At 50.9% G+C, this 26,798-nt stretch overlaps 2 protein-coding genes across 6 annotated transcripts; one reads left to right on the top strand and one right to left on the bottom strand.

Moving 5' to 3' along the window:
- Window positions 1-5,749: 5,749 nt before the first annotated feature.
- On the bottom strand, window positions 5,750-11,213 carry LOC109395868 (uncharacterized). Of its 2 annotated transcripts, XM_019667255.1 has the most exons (3): window positions 10,793-11,213; window positions 9,562-9,767; window positions 5,750-6,188 (listed from the first exon to the last, which is right to left on the bottom strand). In XM_019667255.1, the coding sequence occupies exons 1-3, from the start codon at window positions 10,816-10,818 to the stop codon at window positions 5,842-5,844; spliced, it is 579 nt and encodes a 192-aa protein (XP_019522800.1). In that variant the 5' UTR covers window positions 10,819-11,213; the 3' UTR covers window positions 5,750-5,841. The 2 variants fall into 2 exon arrangements, with proteins under 2 accessions (XP_019522800.1, XP_019522799.1); XM_019667254.1 differs by lacking the exons at window positions 9,562-9,767; window positions 10,793-11,213 and adding an exon at window positions 7,397-9,554.
- A 103-nt stretch (window positions 11,214-11,316) lies between these two features.
- On the top strand, window positions 11,317-26,398 carry CXCL12 (C-X-C motif chemokine ligand 12). 4 transcript variants are annotated; one of them, XM_019667260.1, is made up of 5 exons: window positions 11,317-11,473; window positions 15,512-15,629; window positions 17,818-17,904; window positions 18,069-18,083; window positions 18,654-20,225. In XM_019667260.1, the coding sequence occupies exons 1-5, from the start codon at window positions 11,413-11,415 to the stop codon at window positions 18,898-18,900; spliced, it is 528 nt and encodes a 175-aa protein (XP_019522805.1). In that variant the 5' UTR covers window positions 11,317-11,412; the 3' UTR covers window positions 18,901-20,225. The 4 variants fall into 4 exon arrangements, with proteins under 4 accessions (XP_019522805.1, XP_019522803.1, XP_019522801.1 ...); XM_019667258.1 differs by lacking the exons at window positions 18,069-18,083; window positions 18,654-20,225 and adding an exon at window positions 23,242-26,398; XM_019667256.1 differs by lacking the exons at window positions 18,069-18,083; window positions 18,654-20,225 and adding an exon at window positions 20,498-22,163.
- The last annotated feature ends 400 nt before the right edge of the window (window positions 26,399-26,798 follow it).

Genomic DNA, 26,798 nt, shown 5'->3' with positions numbered 1-26,798 from the left:
CTGTGAAGGTTCAGGTCCCCTTGGGCGTATTCTGACAGAGCTCAACTGGCTGGAATCAGATGGCTTGAGAAGGTGTCTGGAGAAAAGAGCAAAGTGACATTAAGCTGAAGGTGGAGGGAAGGGAGGGCTGCAGGGGGCATTCTGTTTCCTCTGCATGAGTCTGAGATGGCCAAACGGGGTGGTACAGGTAGATGGGAGCTCTGAGGCATGTCATCCTGGTGGCAGAGGGTGGCACAGGTGAGAAGGCAGGGCCACTCCACACAGCACAGGGACGAGCATAGCTTCTGCCTTGGCAGCTATAAAATGGGTACCTTGAGAAGTCTGAGGCTCAGCCCATGGCACTGATGGTTACTTTAGGGTTGATCCCAGCAGCATGACCAGTGTCAGCATGTCCTCAAATAGCTATGGGGCCCTGACATGAAAGTGTGGGCAGGGAAGGCATTGCGAGTGGGGGCTCCAGTGAAAGGGAGAGTTACCATTTCCTACAGATACAAGCCCATTTGTGCCCACTGGCTAGCAGGGAGGGGACATGGAAGACTGAAGAAATCTTCTGTACTCTTCGGTCAGACACTCAAGGTTTCTGTGAGCTGGTCATGAGCTGCTTCACTGCTTAGCCCTATTATTTCCCTTCATGCATCTGCTACTCCGCCAAATCAGGCTCCTGCTGTCCCCAACGTGCCCCCAGTGTCCTTACCCTCTCCTTTTCTTCCCCAAACTTCTCCCTCCACTCACCTCCTCTCTACTCTTTACACTTTTGCAGTCTTTGACATTTCACTGGGATATGCCCTCCTTCATCCAACTGTTCAAATTGCCTTGTGATTTGTGTCTCATTCACCCTCCACCCTTCCCGCAGCTCCTGTCCCGGGACAGCTGCGTATTCTTGTAACTCAAGACCGCAGGCTCAGCACACTGAGATGTCCCCTCCACCTGCCCTGAGAGGGTTTGTGCAGCACAGAGAAAAGGGAAAGCCCAGGATTTGTGGTCAAATGTGAGTTCAAATCCCATCTTTTCCACTTACTGGTGATAAACTCCCTGACCCCCAGTCTGTCTGCAACAGAGGGCTGTGCCACCACACATAGGCACCAGGTGGGCTCCACAGACTTCCCCTCCAGGTAGTAGAAGAGCTCTGGGGAGTTTAGGGTGTCCGCTCTGACTTCTGCATGAAAGCCGTATCCTTAAGGTCAGCTCCCGCCAGATCTCCAGTCACTTCCTGAAAGGGAAGGAGGACGAGCCCAGGGGACAGCTGGGGAGAGAATGTCCCCTTATCAATGCAGGGCACCCAGGATGGCACTGGAGACTAACGGGGGCAGTCCCAGCGCTCAGGTGTGACTGCTAGGGTTACAGACGTGGCATCGCCAAGATGACTTTGTATGTGTGGCCACTAAGGGAAAGCAAATACATGAGGTGGAGACAGGGCCCAGGAGGCTTTTGAGCACCCAAAGACAAGAGTGGAGGTGCCTTTCCTCAAACACATCCCAAGAGGCAGGGGGCTTCCTGGGCAGGAATGCAGACCCTTCCATGGCTGCTGGCCTGTCTCACCGTTCACCACCCCCACCCCCCACCCCTGGAGCCGATCTACAGAGGCAGAAAGTGTGGGGCTCACACTCATGCTGGGCTCCAAAGCATTCCAAATTTGCAGCCACGTAAGCCAAATGGGTTCCGTCCAAGGGGCTGGGTGTTGGGTATAGATTGTGGCTGGCTGCAATGCTGAGTGCATCCCTTTTCTCCTTGGCATTGACCTGAACTGAACTTCGCATCAGCTAAGCACTTCACTGGATCCTTCAGAGGGCACTGCAGTCCCAGGCCACCTGAGGAGGTGGAGTGGGCAGGCTAGCGAGGCTAAGGCACTTTCCTGGGGCACTCGGCGCTGACACCCACTGGTGTCCCTCCTCTCTGGGAGAGGACCATGCCCTTCTGAGCCTGAAATGGGAAGCAGGCCACTGTGATGGCTGACGGGCAGCCCTCTGTCCAGTGCAGTTTCTTTTCCTTTTTCTTATCTGCAAACTAAACACATCTACCATCTGGCAACCTGGGGAGATGGAGTTCAAATTTTGCAAAAATGGAACATTTCTGCCTGAGTAAGCAAGTTCTTTATTTATTTTTCTTTAAATATTTTTATTTGGTCCCCTGTCATTCCTAGAATTAATCTAGCTGTTCACAGCCTGAGCTACCTCCTGGCCCAGATGTACTCTGGGGCAAGAACAGGCACACACCTGGGCTGACTGAATGAGAGAAGGAAAAAGGAGGGTGTCACGTCTGCTGCCTGGGAGGGAGATGACTGCTCTTGTTCAGGGATGGAGGACGAAGCAGGAGGCACCTCCCCACCCCAGCCTGGCCCTGCCCTTACTGGTCTCCTTGGGGTCCAGGAATCAGAGGCTTGCCCCAACAAGGCAGACTGGCAGGTACACACAAGCCCCTTCTTCCTCCAGCCAAGATGTTGCTCCTGGAAAACTATTCCCTCCCTGGACCTTCTCTCAGGCCTCGCCCTTCCCGCTGTCTTTTTCTACCTTCCTCTTCCCCTCCCCCAATGCTAATTGAGAGCTGATCCTGAGTAAAGAGACCAATTTATCTTTGCTCCCATCTCCCATGGATCCTAGGCCTGCAGACAGGCTGGTTCTCTTGGAAACCATAATTGCTCAAATTCCAGTGGTTGGAGCTTACAGAAAACAAACTCCCGTTTCAGAACCTATTAAGGGACCAAGCTGAAGGCAGCAAAGGGGTAGGGGTGAGCAGAGGGGCTCAAAACCTGTTTTCCCTGACTTCAGGGCTGTCCCTGGGGCCAGTTGTGTGCAGACACCTGGCTGAAAAGCCCATGTTGAGACTGAGGTGGCTTCAGAACCACAGGGAGTCTTCAGGAGCCAGACAGTGACAACTGGGATTAAATTGTTTTTCCAGTGTCTTGCTAAGGTTAAATCCACCCCTGGATGAGTGGGTCCTTCCTGGTGCCGCTCTCAGCCCTCAACATCTGCAGCAGCCTGTAGAAATCATGCAGCTGAGGATGTGACAACCCCCAGCATCTTGCATCTCTACCCATCACCTGAGCAACCTCCTGGATCTCTGAGTCCTGGATGCCTCAGAGCAAGATGGGGATGACAGCCTGGCCTTACTGCAGTTCAGGGAGAGAGAAATGCACGTGACTGCTGCCTGGTAACCCAACAAGAGCTATAAATTGAGAAGAGGTCAAACATTTTAAAATTATGTAACAATAAATGCCAGTATTCCTTGCACTTACATAAAACAGAAAAGTGTCACCCTCAGAGCTTCTCACTTCACCACAAGGGAAGAGAAGATCCTGCCCCCCTTCCAGCTTCTCTGAAGATCCAAGCCCATTTGAATCACTCCATTCTAAGAACTTGACATCTGGGCGTGCCCTTGGCCGTGAGGATTTCGGGTCTGCAAGGGCAACGATGAGGGAGCCCCTCATCAGGAGCCCAGAGAGCCATGCCTGGAGTCACCCAGGAAGATGTTGGTGGGCATGGAACAGTGGGAGAGCCCATTCTGGGGCCCACCCTGCAGCTCCCAGCCAGCCTGGGCCTCTGAGGTCCTACAGACCCCATGGCAGGCCACAGACACAGATCAAAGGGACCCAGGCCTCATTCTGACCTTCATGGTCAGCTATTCTGTAGGATTATGAAATTGCCTCCTTTGGGCTGTCAGGCAGATCTTACAGACTCGTTACTGTGACGTTACAGACTCATGCCCCACACCAGCTAATGTACCTGCGGTGGGTAGAGGGGTAGAGAAAGTCTGCACTTACACGCCCAAAGCAGCTAAATGCCAGGCACTTACGCACGCAGACCAGGGCCAGGGAGAGAAACACACAAGCCCTATTGTGATCCCTGGTCAGAGTCTAGTCTGCACCACCAGCTCACACCACATTGGGAAGTCCCTTCACGTTCCAAGCCTGGGAGTCTGCATCCGAAGAGTGGGGCGAGCACGCTTACCTACAGTGCTACTGGGGAGCCTGATGAGCTAGAGGTATGCCCTGTCCATGCAATCATCCAGGTCTGTCTGGCATTAGGCCATACTGCAGCTGTCACGGCACACAGGACCTACAGGCTGACTGTGGCTGCCTCGAGAGGCAGCTTGGCACTTGGCCCTGGGGGAAAGATGCTCATCTGCATAAGTCTAAGCTTTGATTTCCCTTCAGACTTCAAGGTCTTTGCCGCCTGGAATAGGCTCTTTCTACCAAGGTTGCATGGTCATACAGCTATGACTACTGTCTGCGTGGTGTTATATCAAAAAGACGGGCCTTCGGAGCGCTTGGGGATAAATCACAGCCGATAACTGCACCAACCAGGGGTGCTGCCAGCCCAGATGCAAGCTGAGGCTGTCCATCAGGCTGATTATGGCCTGGATGTGCAGGGTCCTCACTCTATCCGGCCAGGACACCCCTGTGTGCTTTTCTTGGCACGCTCTGGGCAGGGGTGCCTGATACCTCCTGAGTTATGCGGACTTGGGGTTTGGGCTTCCTGCTCAAAATCTCAACTCCAGTCAACTGGTAGACAGAATTATACCCACACTGCCTGCTGAAGAAGCCACAGAAGTAAATACTGCCTCGGGTCAGAGCCCCTCCTGGAATCTCAGAACTTCGTTGAAAGCTGTTGAGGCAGGGGTAATACATCACCACCACTCGCTTCTGTTTACAACTGGGTAATTGCTTTTATGACGGCCTCTATCTCTCCTAAATATTTGTTTTATTGCCCCTGTAGGGAGATTTTTGCATTTGGCAAAAATCATCAGATGGTTTCAGTCATGTTAACAACTGCTCATTAAATGCAGAGGAGTAAACACAGAAATAAAGGTTTGTTTCTTTGCTTTTTTTTTTTTTTTTGCTTTTTTTGTAATTAATGAAAGAAAATCATAGGTTGGGTGGTAGAGGGTGAAGAGTGCTCAGGTGTTGCTTTCCTCAGCTCCTGCCTAGGCAGGCATTCCTCAGGAAGCTCTCCCTGCCATTCAGTGAGGAGAAGGGGGAGGTTTCAGTCTGTTTCAAGGTGAGGGCTTGCTGTGTGAGCTGTGAGTTTCGGCATCTTGATGCTTGATTATTCTTCTCCTGTGGTCCAGAAAATAGGAGGCATGTCTTTCTGTTCCTGGGGGAAATAAGGCTCAGAGCTAGAGCACCTGGAGATTAGTGGTCAGAGGGGAGAGCCAAGTGAATGGGTGGGTGGATGGACGCATGAATGGATGAATGGGTGGGTGGGTAAGTGGATATCTGTATGTGTGAACAGACTGGTGATTGGATAGGCAAATGGATGAGAAGGTGGATAGGTAGATGGATGGATGGATGAATTGGTGGTTGGAGAGAAGAATGGACAGATGAATGAATGTGTGGGTGGAAGTGTAGATGGATGGATGGAAGGTTAGATTGCAGATTCAGGGAATCAGTATAGCACCTCTTGGTGACACAGCCTAGGGCTCTGTGACACGGAGGCAAAACTTGGGTACTCCACAGAGACAAAGGGGGCAGCAGTCATCAATCAGCCTGGTTGCAAACAGAAATTTCATTCTGGGAATGTAAAAACTGAAATGTCACTGGAAGCTGGAAGCCAGTGAATCTTCATGGATGAAGCCCAAACTCTGAGTCAGCATTGTGGATTGCATTGTCAAAGAAAGAGGAAGGGAGGAAGAAAGAAAAGAAGGAAGGAAGAAAGGAAGGAAGGAAGGGAAGGAGGGAGGGAGGGAAGGAGCACAGACCCTAATTTTCAAAGTTTTTATTTGATAAAATATCACCAAACAAAAATACCTCTCAATGATCAATTTGCTTAACCTCCCCAGTCTGCTTCAGAGCACTGCTGGGGTGGGGGATGGGTACCTTAGATGCACTGAGCTCCCCACTTGAGTTCATCTCCCATTTAAGTCCCCTGGGCCAGGCTGCCAGTGGGGCCTGCCTTTGCACTTGGCCTTGAAAGCCTCTCTGGGCAGCCTCTGTGTGCAGTCTTGTTCAGTGCGTCTGTGCAGCAAGACTCCAGACTCCCAGCCACAGGAGGAGAAAGAAGTACAAGTCCGTCCTCTAGATGCAAAAGCCCGCAGGACCAGCTGTGCGGGCAGCAGACCCAGCTCCTCCTTCACAAACCGCAGCGGCTCTGGCCCTCTTTCTTTGTGTGCAGTTCCCTCCAGAGCCGGATACTGCTGATGTGCATTCCTGGACGATGGCTCCTCCTCTTCCCCCCACACGGTGCGCGAGCTGCCTGTAACAGAAGGAAGGGCGTCAGGCTGGGCTTCATAGCCACCTGCCCTGACCCGAGGGCGAGGAAGGCTGCTGAGGCTTGGGATGCCTCTTTTTCCTCAGGCATGACCAGAATGATTTCTGGAAAGTCAGGGCTGTGACCTGACAGCAGAAAGGAGAGTAAAAAAGATCATCCCCGTACTGCTTTACTGCAACACTTTCCAGCATGACAAAACTCTGTTGTAATGAAACTCAAGAAATCCCCTCACTGAGAAAGTGGGTGATTCCAGAATTTGCCTTCCCAGTAGCCTTCCCACTCTCTGCCACATGTCTTGAAGGCCCAGCAAGAAAGCCCACAGAGAGGGGCTCCCTTGTGATGGGAAAAGCATAGACTCTGCAAAATGGTTGCCAGACTCAGCAAATAAAAATCTTGGACACCTAGTTAAACTTGAATTTCAGATAAACAATCAATGATTCTTTTTAGTATAAGCATGTCCCATGCAATACTTGGAACACATTCATACTAAAAATAAAATAAAATAAAAATTTTTGAAAAGACTCATTGTTTATCTGAAATTCAAATTTAATTGGGTGTCCTGTGTTTTATGTGACAAATGCACCCTTCTATTCTTCACCAGGGATAGCCCTCCTCTGGAGCCAAGCTGAATTGATTTTAATCCCAACTTTGCCAAGGAGTAGCTGTGTGATCTTAACTCTCAAATTTGGAAACTGGGGTTAACATTGAATCCACCTCATAGGTAGATGTGAGGATAAAAGAGGTGAAAGGTATCCAACACTGAGTAATTCCTTTATAAATGTTATATGTCCTCCCAGGGCTCACACTACCTATCACCTGGGTTTCATGGTAGTGACAGAGGCCTGCTCCAATTCTAGAAACTTCCAAGGATCCCCAGATGTAGTCTGGCCAGCAGCAAGGGTAACAGGAAAGAGGGGTAGGGTTAGGATGGCAAAGCCAATCTGGACCTGACTCCACTGCTTTGGTGATGGGTGCAGGCAGAGTTGAGTCGATGTGTGGGAGCTGGTATGGGGTTGGGGGCACAGCCTTGACCCCTCAGGGCCCTGATTTGCCCTAGAACATTCGCCCTGATAGTCCATGCTCCTGGTGGAAGTCCCAGAAAAGACCACCCGTGCTTTTGGAGTGTCAGTCGAGGGAGCCTTGAGCACAGCCACCTTACACAGAGATCTGGCCTGCTGGGTGTGCACACTCACCTAGGGTGAGCCATGCTCCACAGCTAGCCAGGTGCCTGCACTCAGCCCTGCCTGGGCTCCTTCCCTCTGTAGTGGCCTGGGGTTCATGGAACTTGCTCCTGATGCCAATTTGGGATGCAGTTAAGGAAAACATAGCCAATCCTACAGCTTCTGCGTCCTGGTGCGGAGTATAGGACTCCAAGAGGAGGCACCCTAGATGTCTATGACTTATGTCCCTGCACAAGCTCCCAGGCCTTGCTGATATTACAGAATCCAGGCGCTGGTCCCAGAGAATTGTGCCTTTGCCCCGTCCAGCTATGCCATGTTGGCCAAGGCCTTCAACCACCCTGAGTGTGGGCTCCTTGTCTTCACAGCTGAGATATAAGGGCTTATTTTGTGAGTTCAGTCTTTGTAAGAACCAAATGTGACAAGTTGAGAGACAGCAAGCTGAAGCTCTATGTAAATATCTTCCTGAAGGCCTCTCTGTGTCAAGTGGTTTCATATTTGCATATCCCAGTACCAACCCTGAGAGCTAGTACACCCACTCCACAGATGACAGCACAGAGGCTCACAGGGCCTCCTGGTCCCCAGGCTAGGACACCTACTTGTGAACACCAAGCAAGATGTTAAAGGTGGGAGAGCAGAGGTTGGTGTGTGTGTGGGGGGGGGCGGGTGGTGATTACAGCACATGCAGCTATCTCTTGGCTGTATTCCTCCTGGCTACAGCAAAGCTAGGAGAAGGAGGACTCATAGGACTCATAGTCAGAGTGGTAGGGACATGATGTCCAGGGCCAGGGGTGGGACGCAGGATCTCACATGTCCCCACACTCTTTCTAGGACTGGAGCATTCCTTAATGAACCTTTTCCAGCCTCACCTGGATGACAAGAGTGAGAAAATGCCATCCCTTCCTCCTATGATTTTGTTTTACTGCTTTGGGGCCAAATGGTTTGTTTAAAAAGGGAAGGAAAGTGTCAAATAATACAAAAAATGTTCTTCATTTAGGCAGCATTTTCAAACTTTGGATCTTTTTGTATTGCTGTCTGATTTTTTACATACTCTCGACCACCTATATGATCGCATGCTATGTTATTTAAATCTACTTATTCTTTAAATCTTAAATCATATAATATGGAATGAAATCAATCCTGAGCAATATCTGAAACATCTGCTTTAATATGCCAGTTATACTTTCATCTTATTACTGTTAAACAAATATATAAATCTATGTTTTTAAAAAGAATGTTTTCATAGTACCACCTAAAGTTATCTTGTTTGTTACACGCTTGAAAAAAACAATTATTTGGTGCAAACCTTCGATCTTGTACTGAGTTCCTTCCCTAAAAGCCAAACTATTGAGCCCTGAGAGAGTGAATGGCCCATGCTGGGCAGAGGGCCATGGTCAGGTACTGGACAGGGCACCAGAGCTTTCGCAACAATAACACCCAGTCAGGCCATGGAGATATACCTGCCTTCTAACTCCACAGCCAGGCCCTGATTTCCCTCCCACCTTGAACTGCATGTGACTAAGGGGTCTCATAGGAGCAGCAGCTCTAATGCTGGGTGTGAGAGATCGGGGAGATCTCACAGGGAAGGTGGCATTTCTTTGGGCCTTGATGGGAAACCAAGCTCCCTGAAAGAGGAAGAAAAGCTTGGTGGAGTCTTTCCAGCAGAGACGGTGGTATAAGTGAAGGGCAGGAGCAAGTGTGGGGACTCTGCTGCTCTGGATTTGGGAGGTAATTTGGTTGAGCCCAGGTGACAAAGGTACAGTCTGATGTTTCCTGGCCCCCAGAATGTTGGCTTGTACAGAGTTATAAATATTTCAGAACTTAGCCTGTGTGTTGCACATAGCAGGTGTTCAATATTTTAGTATTTTAGTAAATGTATGGTGAAAGTGGTGGGCTCTGACGTGTCTCACAATAATGTCGGTCCTGGGTCTCAAGGCACCTCTAGGTAGGAAGGCCTGGCTCCCTTCCTTCCCAGTCCACGCGGGCCCCTACTAGTGGCTCCCGTGGGCTGCTGGGGCAACACCTGATTTTGCGGCAAGAAGAAAGCAAGCAAGAGGCTTTGACTTTTGCTTTGGCCAGGCTAGCAGGCAAGGCTCCAAGCGGCTTCCCCCAGGCTCCGGACCCCATGATGCCGCCCTAAGTCCCGACCATCCCATTTACGGCGGAGCCCACAGCTTTACCTGGCTTCTCAGAAATGTGAGGAGAGCCTGAGCCTTGGTCCACAAAGACCGTGGGCGGGCGGCAGCGGGAGCACGCCAAGCGTGGGCGAGCTGGAGGAAGAGGGGTGGAAGACTTCACCACCAGAGGGCGCCCGAGCCCAGCCGCCGCTCTAAAGTGTCCACAGCCTGCCCTGCGGGGCTCGAGAGCTAGGAGGGCCGCACCTCTCCTGCGAAAAGGTGGAGGACTGTTTTCTCCACTGGATTGTTAGTTCCTTACAGGCAGGAACCAAGTCAGTGGAATTCCCAGCTCTATGTCCTCCAGTGCCCAGAAGAGGGTTCAGCACTGGAGTGAGTGAATGAATGAATGAAGAATGTAGTTTCACAGAGCACCTAATTGGATGCTAATGTAGTTTTGGAAAAATAGATACAAAAAACACCCATCCCCACGATTGGAGTCACAGAGCTCTCACTGGGACCGCCTCCACGGGTGGCCCCCAGCTGGAGCAGCTGAACCCAGGCCCTGCGGGCCCTGCCCACTCCCTCAATGACTGGGGCTCCGGGACTCCCCAGGGATAGAGACCTGTCCATCTTATGCACCTTCGCACCTTCGAGGGACATGGGAACAGAATCCACTCCACTGTCTGGCTACACGAAAGGGGCAGGGAGAGGTGGCTGGAGCAGCCTGTGGTCACTAGTAAGGCCCAAAAGGGCGCTGTTTTCACTCCTGCCCCTCCCACCTCCACTGAGGCCATCTCAGAGTGTCCAGAGAACTGCCAGGAGGGCTAGACACCACTGAGGGTTGTCTCTGTGCTGTTTTCTGGACCAGGAAGGCCTACACCAGAAGCACCATCAGGGAGGGCAGGGAGAGAAGAGTTCGCTCAGCACTCTAGGTCCCTCGGAGCATTCCCTGGGGAGTGGGAGAAAGCACTGAAGTTTACACAATTATTTCTAGCTTCTACTTATTGAGCACTTCGCGGTGCGGTGGTGAGTCTCCTTCAATTCCCCCAGTTTCACCCCGTGGGGTGGGAACTGTGATTAGCCCATTTCACAGTCGACAAACAGAGGTACAAAGGGCTAACTAAACTTACTAAGAGCCTAGGAAGGAACTGCTTTTGCTTCCTTTCGATGGCACAGCATCCTATAATATTTTAGAGCCCCAGTTTTACAGTTGAGGAAACTGAAGCTTGGCTAGTAAAGCGATAGTATTGGCTTGGAATCAGAATTGTTCTTACTGCAAAGATCTATCACATACCATTGTAGGCAGAGCTTTGGGGCCATGGCCCAGTGAGCCTGGGTCGGTGGTCACATCGAGGTGCTATACTCTGAAAACAGGACACTGTTAGCTACTTCAGATGCTGCCCACCCCCCATCAGCCCTCACCCCTAAGACCGACTTTGCTTTTCCTTCGTCTCATTCAGTTCTAGCCTATGGAAATCAATGTCTCCATCTGGACAATGGGAACAATAGCCAGCCCTTCAGGCCATCCTCACTGTGGGGCTTGGCTCCTCACTGCAAGTCAAACTTACAGAGCAGGGCCCAATGGAACCCGAGAAGGCCAAAGACCTGAGCACACCACAGCCCCAGGAGCGCCCCTGGCACGGAGGAGGGGTGGTAGGGAGAGGACAGTTGGAGAGGCCCTGTTGGGGGCGCGGGGGGTTGTGGGGGAGGGACGCCGGGCAGAGACCCTGGCCATCCCGGGGACTCAGCTCCAGGCCCGGCCCTCGCGGCGCGCCCCGCCCCTCCCCGCTCCCCGCCCCGCTTCGCCTCTAAAACGCTGGGCGCTCTCTCCTCGCCGCCGCACTTTCACTCTCTGCCGTTGCGTTCGCTCAGCCTCCGTCTTTGGTTCTCCTGTCGCCGCCGCCCGCCCGTGCCATGGATGCCAAGGTCGTCGCGGTGCTGGCCCTCGTGCTGGCTGCGCTCTGCCTCAGCGACGGTGAGTGCGCTTGGCGCCGTAGGCTGAGCGGGACCCGGGCTTCGGGCTCCCGGCTCTGTGCAGGGCCGCGGCTCTTCCGCCTGCTCCCGCGCTGCCCCGAGCAAATCCAATTCGCGCTGCTTTGCATAGGGCGACATAGCGCATTTCTCAGGGCGCACCCCCTAGGGATGCAGCGTCCGGACCCCCGCGCGCAGCGCCACAACACTAAGGCTTTGCTCTCCACAGCCAGTCTCGAGTTCTAGGACAGCCGTGCGGCCGCCAGACTTAGAGCCGGCTGCAGAGCGAAGTCCCGCAGAATAACTGGTTGGGCACGCCCTGGGCACCTTCTTGAGTCGGAGCCCTGGAATGGGGGGTTGGGGCGGGGGAGGGCGCGGGTCCCTGGCCCTTGCCGGCAGACCCGACAGCTAGTGCCTTCCCGCGCCAGGCTCGGTTTCCAGAGGCGGATGGGCCCCGAGGTTGCGCTGCGCACGGAGCTGGAGATGCGATCCGCGGTTGATGTGGGAGGGATCTCCAGGCAAAGTTTGACTCGCATCGCCTTGTGCTTGTGGTGGCGGTGCGATGGCGTGCAGCCCGGTGGCCGCCCCTCCACGCAAGGCCGGCCCTCATTCTGCAGTCCTCAAGCCAGGCTCCGCGGGCGGGATGTACCCAGCAGCTGTCGGGTTCGCACTCCCCACGCGGCCCGTCTTCTGCTCAATTTGGCGGTCCTCAGTGACGCGACGTACCTGGGGCCGTTCAGCCACTGCCTCTGGGCCTCTTCCCGGGGTCACCCTAGAGAGGCCCAGGGTCGGTCCGGGTCGCGCATGCCCTAGCCCTGCAAACACACCTGCAGACAGGCGCCTTTGTCGCCAGCCAAGCTAGTGCTCCACCTCAGAATGAGCACTACCGCAAAGTTCATTCACCAAGGCCATAGAGCCACTGGGCAAGGTGGTGTCCAATTTCACGCAGAGAGGGAGACAGCTTTTTTTTTTTTTCTTTCCTATTGAAGCTTAAGAGAATCTCACTGCCCTGTCACAGGATACCGCTGCTGCTGCAAACCAAAATAAACTGTTGCTTCTGAACACACAAAACAAAACCATGTTAGTTAGGCCATGCTGCCAGTTCTGTTCTTGGCTGTGAAGTTTCCAACAAACTCTGCAAAAGGTTGAAGGACATTCTGAGTGCTCTTGGTGCAGCTGAGGTCTGTGCAGGGCCAGACCTCCTGGAGCAGGAGACTGGGTTTCGGTAAGACCCCTGCTGCATTCTGTCCCGTGGTGGTCAGGAAACCAGTGTGGGTAAAATGAGCATGCGTGGGACTGGGCCAGGCAGTGCAGCCTGGGCTAACAGGGATTCTTGGTTGACCCCTGGGAAGTGTTCTTTAAAAGTGTAGCAAATTGGTCAGATCTGCAGAGGGACCAGATCAAAGATAACTTAGAGTTTTTCTCGGAGCTGAAAAAGTTTCCTAAGCTGAGTCTCCTCAGTGACTCCCAGGTCATGGGGGCACTCTGATTTGGGCATTAACAATTGAGAGGTCTGGTGAGAGTGGAGGTGTCATTGCACACCTCTCTGGGGAAATGGTGCTGCTCCTAGCTTCTCCTTCCCCTGGGGAGCTGCAGAAAGGACCTAAATGCAGGGACCCAGGTCACTGAGTCCTGGGCATAGCTGACCTGGTAGCAGCACATCCCCAGACTCCTCCTGACCCTGCCTGTGAAGGGGTGGTTGCTTGCTCCTCTTGGCAGCCAGGTGGCCAGGTCAGGGTCCTAGGCTCCACGCTAGTGTGGTTCTCCTTGCATGCCAAGGCCAGAGTGCACTTTTTGAACTCCTGGAGCCAGTGTACCCATGCTGAGGCCCAAAGCTGCACCTCGGAAACACCCGTGTTGAGGCTCACACTAGGGCTCCTGCCCTCCCTCCACTGGCTGACCTCAGCCAAGCAGCTGGGCCGCTGGGTGGCTGGGCTTCCAGAGGTTAAACCCAGGGTGGGCCCCATTCCTGCCAGGCCTGCTGGTCTCCTGTCTCTCCATTAGAGTAGAAAGTTCTGTGGTTACTGCTCTGAAAAAAAGCCAAGGTCACCAGGTCCCAACCCCCAGTGACATTTGGGCTAATCAGGTATCTTTCCTGCCACATCCAGTTGCAGAAGTTAGTAATATTGACAGAAAGCTGGAGGAAAGGACACCAGGTGGACTCAGTGCCGAGTTCTCTTGGAGAGGGCACTTGGGGCTCTGTCACTTTAAAAAACCTGCTGAAATTCCCCACTTGATAGGCAAGCAACTGGATCCTGGGAGCAGGCATAAGAATTGCTTTTGAAAGAATGGATAATCCCAGGGGATGAAGGGGGGGAAGAAGAGAAAAAGAGAAAGCCTGTGTTTTGAGCTCAGGTTCTGCTCTGATTTCTGGCCTGATCCCCACTGCATGGTTAGTGGAGCCAGAGCAGCTCCTTGGACACTGCAGAGCAACAGCCCCCAGCGGCCACAGCACTCACACCTGTATCTTCCGGCTCCCTGTTGGTCTACGCTTGGGGCCTGTTCTTCCTCACCACCAGCCCAGTCCCTGCTCAGCTCAGGAGGACCCATGAGAATTTGAGGGGAACCTGGAGGCTGGACACTCGAAGGCCAGATTTTGGTTCCTCCTTTACTCAGGTTGCCCAGCCCCCAGCCCTGGGGTGGCTTTCCCAGGTGATCTGGTTACAGGGCAGTACAGGCATTCCCTGCAGGCACTGGGTACAGTTGCCAAAAGCCAGGCCCAGTGGAGAGTTAAATCGGGGTACATGCGAAGGCGCTCAGGGGCTGTCCAGCACTGTGAGTCAGCCGAGTGCCCCAAGCCAGGCCTCCTTCCTCCTGGTTTTCAGGGTGTCAAATTTGGTCCTGGGGAGGAGGGATGGTCTGCTTTATCCCTGGACTTGGTGGCTAAATAGGCTGCTGTACCCAGGCCATGCCATCTCTCAACTGAATGCAGCCTTTAGGGAAAAAATAATTAAGAAGTTCCTCACTTGCAAGTGTTCCTGTAGCTTCCCCAGCTCTCTTGCCCAAAAGTACAGAAGTTCAGAACCACCAGGAGGCCTCTGGGGGCTCTGTAAATAGGAGCACTTAAGAAAAAAAAAAATCTCTGGACTAAAGATTCTCAGACATACATTTAATCCCTGATGAAAGCATCCACAAACTCAAATAATTTGGGTTATTAAGTAGGACTTGGATAAAATCTGCAGGAAAAACGCTCTCAAGTCCCAACCCTCCAGGGTTTGCAATTCTAGACTAAAAGGGTGAGAGTGGGTTTTGCAGGAGCCCTTTGCTAATTTACACTAATGAGTGTCAATTATGGCATTTTGCAAACTAGTGAATTAGCAAACAAAGAGGTAATATAACCCAGGAGGCTGTAGGGTCTCTGCACAGGCAATGAAAGCCACATTTGACTCCAGCCCTGATAATCTCTGTGCCTTCTGGGAAGTGCTGGGGAGAAAATGGACCCCTGGCCTGCCCCTTGGGGACTCCCAGGTTGGAAGCCAGTCTGTATTCTTTTGTGGATACCTGGGCTTAAGGTGAATATGAGGCAAGAAGTCTGCAGGTGGGGGAGGTGGGGGAGGGCAGCATTCCCAGGAGAGGTGGGGTGGCTCCAGGGATGAGGCCTGGGCCCAGGAGAGAGGAGCGGAGCCTGGCGCCTCCTTATGCCCCCTCTGTTCTGATTAGGAATTGTTTTCTTAGTTGGCCCTGGAGGGGTTAATTTTGCGAAGAATAAGTAGCAACCCCAGTACCTTGGACTGGAACAGTTCTCTCCTGTGATTAACATCCTGTATCCTAAGAAATCTATCTGATCAGGGGCTTCTTATTTTAATTTCCCCACCCTCCCTCCTAGGGTTCGTCTGTCCATAGATCCTTTTGGCCTTTTGCCCTGTAGAAGCTGAGTCCAAGGAGAAGGTCTTTGCCAGGACGCATTCATGACTTATCCCATTGCTGTCGATCCTCCCATCATTCCACCAGCTTCTCCCTGGGCTACAGAGCCAGACACGTGTATATCTCTGAGGCCTGGCAAGATAGTAAGAGGCCGCCTTGTTCTCATTATCTCTTCTAGGGAAACCAGTCAGCCTGAGCTACAGATGTCCTTGCCGATTCTTCGAGAGCCACGTTGCCAGAGCCAACGTCAAGCATATCAAGATCCTTACCACTCCAAACTGTGCCCTTCAGATCGTGTAAGTTGGAGCAGCATCATCTAGGAATGCGGCATCGAGTGGGCACAGTATCACCTAACGGGCAGACTTGGTAAAGCTAGAGAAATGATGCATGTCAAGTGTCCAGACTTGAACTTGGCAAAATTAGAGGCAGCTGTTATTACTACAAGGACCTTGAGTATACCACAGGCAGTAGTTTTCAAAGCCACCCTGACCCTTGGGCTCTTGCTGTGCTCACCGTGGTCCTGTCTCTTCTTTCCAGGTGCCTCCCTGCAGCACAGGTAATGGCAGCCCATTTGAATGCACCTCCGGCTGGAGAAACAGGCTTCACCAGTCTGTGCTTAAGTAAATTAGCCAGCCCGTGACTAGTTATGATTCTGTCTGTCCTGCCAGTTTTAGGGCTCTGGTGCTCTCAATGAATCCTTTCTCACAAAGCGCAAACTCACAAGACCCAAATTCAGTTGTAGTCATCTTTAAGCATTTGGTAAAACTCAAAAGTATCATCTCACTTAACTGCAGTTTCTCAAACACAACACATGAGTTTTTGGTTTTGCTGTGGCTAACATTTGATTGCATTCATGTGGGAAAGGAGACAAACCAAAATCACACATACGTGAGACAGAGATCGCCTGAACTTCAGTGCAGGAGGCTGCACGAGGTGTGTAAAAAACGAGGTGGGTAGCACGCTCAGCTACCCATCACTTGGCCCCCAAGTGTGCCTGAGCACTCGTGCTTGTACACAGCACGTTTGTGTGTCCAGACACCAGGGAGGAGATGCTGTGTGTCTCCTGGGGAGAGCCCACCTCCTGAAAAGCCCCAGTGCTGCTAACTGATGGGGATACAGCAGTTACAATAGAATGAAAGCTGCAACTTCCTAAAGACTTTTCTGCCCAATGCCAACTGTTTTTAGATTTGATTTTCATTGTCCTGTTTTCTAGCCTTTGCTGCCGTGATGTGTTTGTCATTTACAAATGTTTTAAGGCACAAGGAGATTCATGTTCTTTTCACTTGCTTTGCTTATAATAAAATATTACCTGTCCTTTGAGAGGTGTTGATCAGATACTGAAATTAGTGGTATGGGCCTACTTTACCATACAGATTATGCTGGATCACTTGCCTACAGATGCACCTTGAAGTTGAAGAAGTCAAATATAATTTTCAGGTCTGGGCAAACACAAAGTTAATAAACAGCAGGACCCAGATTTGAACTTCTGTCCACCTTGCTTCAAGCTACACCCCTCTGCACGCCTCATTCACTAACAGGCAGGCTGTGTGCAGACACCTGTGGGTGTCCCAGAGCCACTGTGCTGGCCTTAGTTGTCCTCACAGACCTGTGAGTGGCTGGCTAGGAGTGTCCTTAGGCTGCTTGAGATTACCTGGTACCCAGGGCTTTAGGGAGAGGGATGCCCTGTCCAGGCATCCAGGTCCTCCTGGAGTGTTCAGTCAGAGAGGCTGTGAGTGGAGGTGAGAAGTGCGAGAAACTTTTAGAAAACAAATGAGACCATGGGACACTCGGTGAACTTGTAAAATCTCTCTGGAAACCGTTTTCTGGCAAATTACCTACACTACCCCTCCCCCAGCCCACACGGCCTGTCTTCACTGCACTCCCACCTCTCCCCCATTCTCCAGACTATCCCCTTCTCCCTTTGCAGGCCTCCTGCCCCCAGGCTTACACTTAAGTGTGTCTTCCATGTACTATCAGGATGATATACCAAAATAAAAATCTGCTTCTGTTACGCCCCAGTTTAAAGTCTCACACGTTCCCATAATCCTGCAGACAGAGCCCTTTTCCTTTGCCCTTCCATCTGCCACAGGCTTCTCGAGCATCCAGTCCCCCACTCTCCCTTCACCCTCTGTGTGCTGTTACCCGCTGGTGTATTTGCTCCTGCTTCACCAGCCCCCTTTACGTCACTTGCCCAGCTCCTACTTATCCTTTGGTGTCCAATGCGAATGATCCCTATGGGAGCTCTCCATGGAGTGCCCCCTACAGACTTTTGTCACTTCCCATATCTCTGCTGTGAAGCTTGCCACACTGATCACATTGTGTTCCCAAGCACACCTGAGCTCCTTCTGACCCTGAGCCTGCCAAGTGGGACCCTGGTTCCAGTCAGGGTCCTGGATGTGGATGCCGGACCAGCAGATGCACAGGTTGTAGCATTGCCTCCTCCCCTCCCGGCCACCTGCACACTGTCACCTCTTGTTTTGGCAGGGCAAGGCTGAAGAGCAACAACAGACAAGTGTGCATTGACCCGAAACTGAAGTGGATTCAGGAATACCTGGAGAAAGCTTTAAACAAGTAAGCACACAGCCAAAAAGGACTTTCCACTAGAGCCACTGGAGGAAAGCTAAAATTGTATGAAAGACGGAAGGGGAGGTGTGGGGGGAGGAAGGCCTCGATGTGAGAGCCAGGCGTGCCTGCGGGCAGGGCACTTACCTGGGGACGGTGGGAGGTTTGCCCAGTGTGTCGACAGCTGCATTTATAGCATATGGTACGATATCACAGCTTATGTGCATTTGCGCCCCCAACCCTCGCAGATTGGCTGTTTTATAACTGGGGTTTTTCTACGAAATTGTATTATCTCAACAGCGTTTTCTAGCAGTCACTTCCCTTATGATCATCATAATCGTCATCATTCTCATTATCTTTTTTTAAATCAGTGATTATTTCAAGATCTGTATTTGGTTTGTTTTGGAGTTTTTCCTCTTCTTCTTGGGGAGTCTGGGCACAGTCAGGTGATGGCCAAGCATGGAGTTCAAACAAGTGTCCTTCCTCCAGACGCTGAGGTATGGGGAGGACCGCAGCGGGCCCCTCGGGTGCGCCCCTCCTGGAATGAAGGCCCAGGGTGACTCAGACACTGACTATGCTAGGCAGCGGCCACCACCTGCACCTCTTCCATCAAGCCCAGTGAGTGGGCCTGTGGGCTCCATGCGAAAGCCACCCTCACTGGGGACTGTGCTCAGAGACCCTCTCCCAGCCATTCTCAGCCTCTCCCACCTCTAAGAGCATGCTTTCATCTTGCTTCTGCTTCTCACGTCTGTGTGCACTCGCTCCGGGAGGAGCATGACCGCTGGGGCTCCCGCCCTGCAGCCGCTCTCTCTTCCCGTTGCCCTCCTTCCTGCTCAGGCCCTCTGTGACAATCTGTTTTGGCCTCCTCCAGACTGGGGCTGGCCTTCTGGGGCATGGAACACCATGCCATCACCTTCCCACAAAAGACAAGCCTCTGCAGAATCACATGCAATTTTCAATCTGAGAGCTTGCTTTGAGGAATTTGGTTTCTGTGATTGGCCCTGAAGCTGCTGTGTGCTACAGAGGCTCTACAAACACTGAGGTTTCTGAAATCTGAGGTGAAAAGAATAAGTGAGTGAACAAGGCTCTTGCTACTAATCCTTGCTCCTGAAGCCACAACAGGGTTTCAGGTTCCAATCAGAAATATTGGCAAGATGAAATTTCTACGCATAAATGTGATCCACAGATGGGCCTGGTGCTATTTGTAACTTCTTGCAAGGCATTTTTTTAATATATTTTTGTGCACAATTTTTTAAACATTTCTTTAGAAAACAAATGTATTTCAGAATATATTTATAGTCGATCAATTCATACATTTGAAGTGGAGCCATACGAGTGTCAGTAGGTTACATTTCTCTATTATCTTAAACTACTGGCAATTTGTAAAGAAATACATATACATAGAAATGTGATTGCAGCTTTTTAATGTTAGCCACAGTGTATTTTTTCACTTGTATTAAAATTGTATTAAATGTGACATTATATGCACTAGCAATAAAATGCTAATTGTTTCATGATATAAACATCCTACTGTATGTGGGAATTTATTTACCTATGATAAAACCCATTAGTTATTAGACATTTCCTGAGTTTATGAAGATGAGCTGGCCTGTGATCAGCTGCTGTAGATCTCTTCTGCCGAGGTCACATGTGACAGTACATGGGCCGCCTCAGGGGCAGGCAGTTAGATTTGCAACTCAAGTTTTTGTGTCTCTTTTTTTTTTTTAAACCCAGTGGAAGCCGCAGTACTAGTTTTTTGAAGAATAATATTTGACTCACTAATTCCTCTTCCCCTTCCTTCTCCTCAGTTCTCCTAACATCCCCATGTAATCTCTAGAGACTCAACCCTGGTAATACCCAGCTTTCACATTTTCCCATGTAAAAATCCCATAATTCCAACCCATGGTTAATATCAAGCTTTCTCAGGAACAGGTGGTTTTATCCCATAAATCATGAAATACCATTCAGCTTGAATCATTTTAATGTGACAGTCATGAGAAAGTTGCTCTCATAAAATGCTGCTAACCAGCTCTTTCCTCGCTCTCCAGAACAATCCCAGTTGTGCCCAGGGGATCTCCATAGGCATCCAAAAAGGAGAAGGTGATGTGGGCCGCCTTCTTTCCCGGCTCCTGGATAGCCTTCTGAACCTTGGGCCTCCAGCTCTGATTTGCAATGCAGAGATTTTTCAGAAAAAGCAGAGTTCAGCTCTGCCTTGAGAAAGAAGGAAGCCGGGGAAAGCAGGTTGGGGTGAGATAGAAGCTGTGTGCAGCCCAGCTGGCCTGCCTTAACACCCTTTTAGTTGTGAATTCCTTCCTCCACTGGAAGCCCCAGGCTATAGGAAAGCCAGGGTCAAGTCAGCAAATTGTCAATTGCTGTGACCAGTTCACAGGTGTTGTGGAAGCCCGTCTAACATTTTTTAAATCGGGGCAAATGTCTCATTTATTTTATGGAGTATGGATGGATAGTGCTTTGCCCAGGGGCCTCCAGGCCTAAGACTGAAGACAGTGAAACCAATACACGGGCCAGTGTTAAATGTTGTGCAGACTAAGACAGACTCTTGTTTATTTCAACATTATTAATGGTTCTACTAATTTTATCGAAGGGGACGCAGAGAAGAAAAAGTGGGGAAAAAAGAAAAGATAGGAAAAAAGAAGCGACAGAAGAAGAGAAAGGCTGCTCAGAAAAGGAAAAACTAGTTACCTACCACCTGGAGATGGACTGCAGTGCACTCTGCCCTGTCCCCATGCTTTGTAAATCTGCTCTCACCTCCCTGGGCAGACACCCTGCCTCCTGAGTGGCCCTCAGACTTCCCAGAGGGAGCAGCGCTTTGCAGCCCCTGTCCCCACACTGGCTCCTGCATTTATGCTTATTAAGGTTCCTCTGGGTCTGCTAAGTTATGAAGAAAGTAGTTGTACAGCGACTGGGATTGGGTCCTGAGACTCAGAGACTGTGCTCAGGATTATCTAGAAGACCTCAGGACTCTAGAATGGCCCAGAGCTCTGCAGAGTGGCTGGGGTCTCCAGCATTGCCCTGGACTACTGAGCCCCCACCCCCACCCCCACCTCTGGCCCTCTTGTTTCCTCTCTTAGAAGGCCCTGAATCCTTAGAAGACAGATCCACCATCCTGTCTGAGACTAGCATGTGGCCGCCTGGTGACTGCCCAGAGCAGTCTGTGAGCCCAGCAGCAGAGCCTCAGCCAGCAGGGGGCATGTGCCTTGTGCCCTTTCATTGTCCCTACTGGTACTACCCATCCTGGCCTTCTGGGGCAGAGCTGGCTGTGGACATTACATTTGCAGGTGATAACTGACTCCTTTTCCCAAGTGTCCATTGCCTGGCCCTCCACCTCTCTGCCTGCTGGAGTGGGACTTTTGCAGCCCTCCCACCCCCTCTCTTCTCTGGGCTGGGGGCTGTGTGAGCAGCTTACTTCCAAGCTAGGGTGGATTTCTGCAGACCATGCAGGGAGAGCTGAGATGAGTCCTGCGCTGCCAGAGAGTGAAGTGTTTCTCAGGGAACCTCCTCGCTGGGTAATTCATTTTGTAGATTCCTTACACGGGTCCCAGACGACATGGAGGAACTTGGCGAAGGGGCTGCAGCTTCAGGACTCCTAGCTTATCCCTCCCTCTCCATGATCCCGTGCAATTAGGTTTCAGGACGCAGCTGCCTTAGTCTTCACTCATGGGAAATATCTGCTTAAAGTGAACATGGTTCAAGTTCTAGAACTTTTCTCATTCCCCTCCCTACAGAATTATGTGTGAGATTTCTTGCCAAGTCTTTCTAATTTGGACTGGAAAGGGGGGATCACAAGGGAGGGTGAGGGAGAGCAAGGCCCTGATGTCAGCAGTGCTTTGAAAAAAGGATGCCTTGAATATCCACTCTTCTCCCCATCCCCCATCACACATAAACACACACCCTGCACCCCAGACCCCTGGTTATAATTTCAGTACATGGATCCAGAAAGATGAAGTGGATGGAGGACAAAGCAGATGGATTTCAGGAGACGAGAACTGCAGGTCCCTGCGTGTCAGATTCACCTGAGCCACACAGCACTGTGTCCCCCTCAAGCTCTAATGTGCTCCTTTGTGATTACAGCATGGAGCATTACAGCCTGCCTTTCTCCACTGGAGAAGCACCCCACTAGGGCCCTGCAGCCGAAGATCTTTTGTTTTTCACCGCCACCCTTTTGGCTGGCTGGCTCCCAGCCTGGGCCCCTCTTGCCAGCACTGGGGGTAGCAGGCCTGCTGTGTGTGTATGGCGGGGGGGGGGGGGGGGGGGGGGGGCTCACTTATCCTGCCCTCTCACCTCTGAAGGCACCTGGATGTTAGCTGAGCTGCCCAGGGCTTCTGTCCTTTCTGAGGAAGGCGCAGAAGTCCAGTGTGTGTGAGCATGTCTGGGCTAGTCCTAATTCTTACAAAAGCACCCACGAGAGGGTACCACCTGTGCCCCATGCTGTCCTTCAGTCTTAACACTGTGGGAGCAGTGGGAGCAGGCATATCTGTGCCTAGAGAGGGTGACAGGTCCGTCCTGTGCACCAAGGACAGCTGACTGCCCTCTAGCAGCAGTCAAGCCATTGCTGCCCTGAGGTTACAAACTGCTTTCTGCAATGCTCAGGGAGACAGTGTCTCCTACCTGTCCTGGGGGTGCAGAGGCTGCAGGGACTAAGAGCTGGCAACATGTTAGGAAGCATAGTCCTGCCCTTATATCACTTCACTGGCCCTGGGCCTCACTGTGTCTGACAAGTGGGCATAGCCTCAGCCCCACTAAAGAGTGGGTCACTGGGGAAGAGCTGAAGAGCCAGACCTTCATGCTGTGGCGGGTTGAAACTGGGCAATGTTCACACATCCGTGCCAGGTGAGCAGTGAGAGGGTCACTCCTGCACCCAGCCCCAGGGCTACCCCTGGCCAGGCAACTGAGAGTTCCCAGGGTGACTGGGAGTAGTGGGGGAAGCAGTGGGTGGCACCCAGGCCCTGGATGAGCCAGCAGCCTGCGCTGGGCTCCAGGTGAGGCTGGACGTAACGTCTGCATTGGGAGAAGGCAGTGTGCCCTGCCCTGTCCTGTGACCACTGTACCAGGCCAGCTCCGTGTCCTCATTCATCCGCCATGCCCTGAACTTGCTGTAGCCTGTCCCCTCCGCTTCCAACCTGCCATCCATCCCTCTGCTTTGGCCATGCTCTCTCTTACTAGCCTCCCTGCCCAGGGCCTCTGAAGGGAGATGCAGCCGTGGCGATTTGGGACTCAAGAGGTCAGGAGTGGGGGGCCTGCTGGAGCGGGCGGGCTTGGCGTCTCAGTGTGAGGCCTGGCCGCTGCGGGAACCTGCCTTAATGGTGTCTCCCTCTCTTCTGTTAACAGGAGGTTCAAGATGTGAGAGGCGCAGGTTGGGTCAGACGCCTGAGGAAACCTTACAGTAGGAGGCCAGGTCTGAGACCAGTGATAGGAAGGGCTCCTAGCCCCGGAGGGCCAGTGCATTTCCCAGGGCTTGGTTTTGCACAGTTTGCCTTACTTTCACAATTTGATTATGTAGCAAAATATATTCTGTTTCTTTTTTATTTAGCTTGATTACACAATGTCACTGGTGACAGGAACTTAAGAGTAAAACCATTATTTTACATTATTATAATATCTTTCCCATGGAGCCCCTGGTCTGACTAGGGTTCCTGAGTTTTATGATCCTCTAAGCTGCACAGGCTGGGATCCCAGCCTGAGGGAGCCTTGTCCACATGATCAAGTTCTGGGATGGAGAGCCCCCCAGAGGCATCAAGTTGGGACCAGTCAGCATGGGCAAACCCTAGTGAAGGCCGCCCTGTGCCCCAGAGGGTGGTGGAGGGCCAGGCAGGAGGCTCACCTTCCTTCAGTGAGATCACAGGGGCATCCCTGAGCCGCGGCAGGCAGGAATGTGAGGCCAGAGCAGGGCAAGATGCACCCTTCATCCGAGCTCTCCTCTGCATCCCATCACGTTCTTCTCATCATTCTCTCTCTCATCCATCATCATGTGCATCTGATACTATCTCCATGACCACGGAAAAGGACTCTCTCAAGACGAAAGCTTTAATTTAAACTGGGCACCAAGAAGCAAATCAAAACATATTCTGTTATCAAGTCCCGGAAACACTGTGCACATCTGTGTCTAGTTTGGAATATTGTGTGTTGTCCAATCCTGTGCTTATGGTCAAAGCCAGTGTCCTCAGTGCTGCGTTGTCAGTTCCTCATACGTATGCAGAGGCTGAGAGTGAGGACATGCCCCTCCGGGTCTTTGACCAGGCCCCTGACTAGGGCTATGATAATTTGGGTGGATGACCTTGTTTCCCCACTGATCACAAAGCCAAAGGGGATCAATGGAGTCCAATGGACTTTGCTTTGCAGCAGCACTGACCTCTGAGGACACTGACCCTCACTGTTTCCATAGATGCTGATATGTCAGAACTGTAGTAAGTTTTATCTTGTTGTGTCAAGTCCAGCATTATTTTGGACTAACAGAAATAACAAGAAAAGAATTCTCAACTTTTTTTGGTTTCGAAATCCCGATCCATAAAATAACCCAACTTGGGCTTTTTTTTTTTTCCTCCTCATTAAAATCTAACCTCATTTTTTGTCACCATTTGGCAACCCCATCATCTCTTACCTTACACAGTGGCCCCTGGACCTTGCCGTGCCCTTGTGCTGCTGTTATCCTGTGCTTTCAGGACATCCAGCAGACCATTCCTCTTAGAAAATGATGGGACATTTGGGACAGCTGGTTAAGGACCCTAATGTTTCTGGTGTTTCTCTTACCTCGGGCAATTGTAGAGTTACATTAAACAATTTTAAAATTTCACTTTTAAAAAGGTAGGCACTTGAAGGTTTTTTGTTTTGTTTTGTTTTTCAATTGGTCTCACTAATACTTTGCTCCTTTGGTTAAAGATCTCAGTAAAATTTTTAAAATTAAGAAAGTATAAAAAAAGAAGGGCAAAACAAGGAAATGGATCAATTGACAGGACAGTGCAAATAACATGCAGAAAGCATTTTATAGTAAAATTATCTTGAATTGTAGGTGTTTTTAGATTCAGTAACCTTTGGGTTATTAGTAACATGTGTTAGGTATTTCCATAAGTATTCCTTAAAATTGGATATTCATGGTAGAAGGCCAACCAAACAAAAACTAACCTCCTCCAAACTATGTTATATTGTTATATTAAAAAAATGGTTTTTTAAAAATATATGGGACTTTTATTAGTTATAAGAGATACAGAACTAGTTTTGAAATCCTCATTTGAAATTAACCTGTCACTACACAGCTCCTGAATTGTACCTGAAATTATTGACGTTTTAGTGGGAGGGTCATTTGCTAGACAATCCAAGATATTTAAAAATCTGGTGAAAAATTTGGAAGCATCTTCCCCTGAAATCCATGAACCAGAACCATTTAATCTGTTACTCTGAGGAAATAAATACTCCCCTAAGTCTTAACTACAATTAAATAAAGAATCATTTCTGTTTGTCCCCTATAAGGGGAAAAATAGCTAAGAGTAGAAACTGTGAGGAAAATTATTTGTGTAACAATTCCTCTACTTTCAATCTGCTCCTAAAAGGTGACTTCTCAGCTAAAGCAAATATGCATTTAAATAGGCCATTTGCAAAGGAATAGGCATTCCCTGTTGCTTTCAAAATACAAGTCAAGTGCCTCAGGTGATTAGGAGTCACTCAGCTGTTCCTCCAGGCCCGGTGCCGCCTTTCCCCAACCTTCCCTTGGGCTCAGTGTAACCTCCAGGGAGTCCTCTGCTGCCAGTCTTTGCTTCGGGCGGGGGATGGGGGTCGCAGATGTGCTATGTGTTGGAATCTGTGCCCTGTGTTGTTTGTGCTGTTGTTTGTCCTGTTCGCTCAGGCCAGGTGCTGAGACCCCAGCGAGGAGCCTCACAAGGGGCCCTCTGCTTGTCTGAGCAGAGGTGCTGTGTAGCAGCAAAGGCTGCGGTGCCTCCGTGTGCAGTCCGAAGAGTTTCTAAGCCTTTCCATTGATCTCATTTCACCCTCCTTTTCTGACCATGGCCTGGTGTGATCGCCATGGATTCCCTGGCAGGGACGTCATCACCTTTCCCAGGTGTGGCGCCTTTTGCAGCTGGATGAGAATTGTGGGGTCCTGATCCCTCTACACATCTCCCCTGACCCATTCTGAGGGAACCCCATCCCTGGGAAATGCTCCCTAGAAACGTCCATATCCCCTCAGCAGACCACTGACAACCAAGTTGAGAACCCCACAGGAAAAGTGTTATCCTGCCACCTCGCTGGACTCTCAGTCTCTGACTAGTGACAGGTTCAGTGTTAAATGTGATAAATACTGTATTTTGTGTTGTTTAAATTGCATCTCCCAAATAATGTGAAAATGGTCCAGGAGAAGGCAGCTTCCTACATGCAGTGTGCTTTTTTTAACAAGTAACAACTCCTTTTGAGAAACAATTTCTCCTTTGAAGTCATATTAATAAAAATATGTATATGCACTTATAATTGTCCTAATAAAGACATGTATTCAAATATAGCTGCCAATGAGTTGAATTGGTATTACTGTTTGGAATTTTCCAGACTTGGTTTTTCTCCCTCAAACCCTACACAGAAGGGTGTGTGATCCCAGCTGCAATGGTTACTGGAATACAAGCCACTGTAATTTGAAACATGAGCAAGGGTTCTAGGCGCTACCTGCCTCTCCTGGTCCACTGATGCGGAGCTGGGAAAAGCATACCTTTTTCTCTGCGTGTCCACGGTTTGGCTGGAACCCCTCCTAAAGGCAAGCCAGCCCTCTGCTCCAGACGGATAGCTCTGGGCGAGGCCAGGTGTTTGACAGCTGTGGGGAAAGACACCTCCACACTGTACTTGTCAGGCTTTGTGGAAGGTAAGAGGCTGTCCCTGAAGGCACTGGTGAGGACCTAGCTCCCTGGGCC

This window comes from Hipposideros armiger, unplaced genomic scaffold (genome assembly GCF_001890085.2).
Source record: "Hipposideros armiger isolate ML-2016 unplaced genomic scaffold, ASM189008v1 scaffold_490, whole genome shotgun sequence".
NCBI classification, from domain to species: Eukaryota; Metazoa; Chordata; class Mammalia; order Chiroptera; family Hipposideridae; genus Hipposideros; species Hipposideros armiger.
Note: the sequence above shows the minus strand (reverse complement) of the source record. Positions and strands in the feature narration are given on the sequence as shown.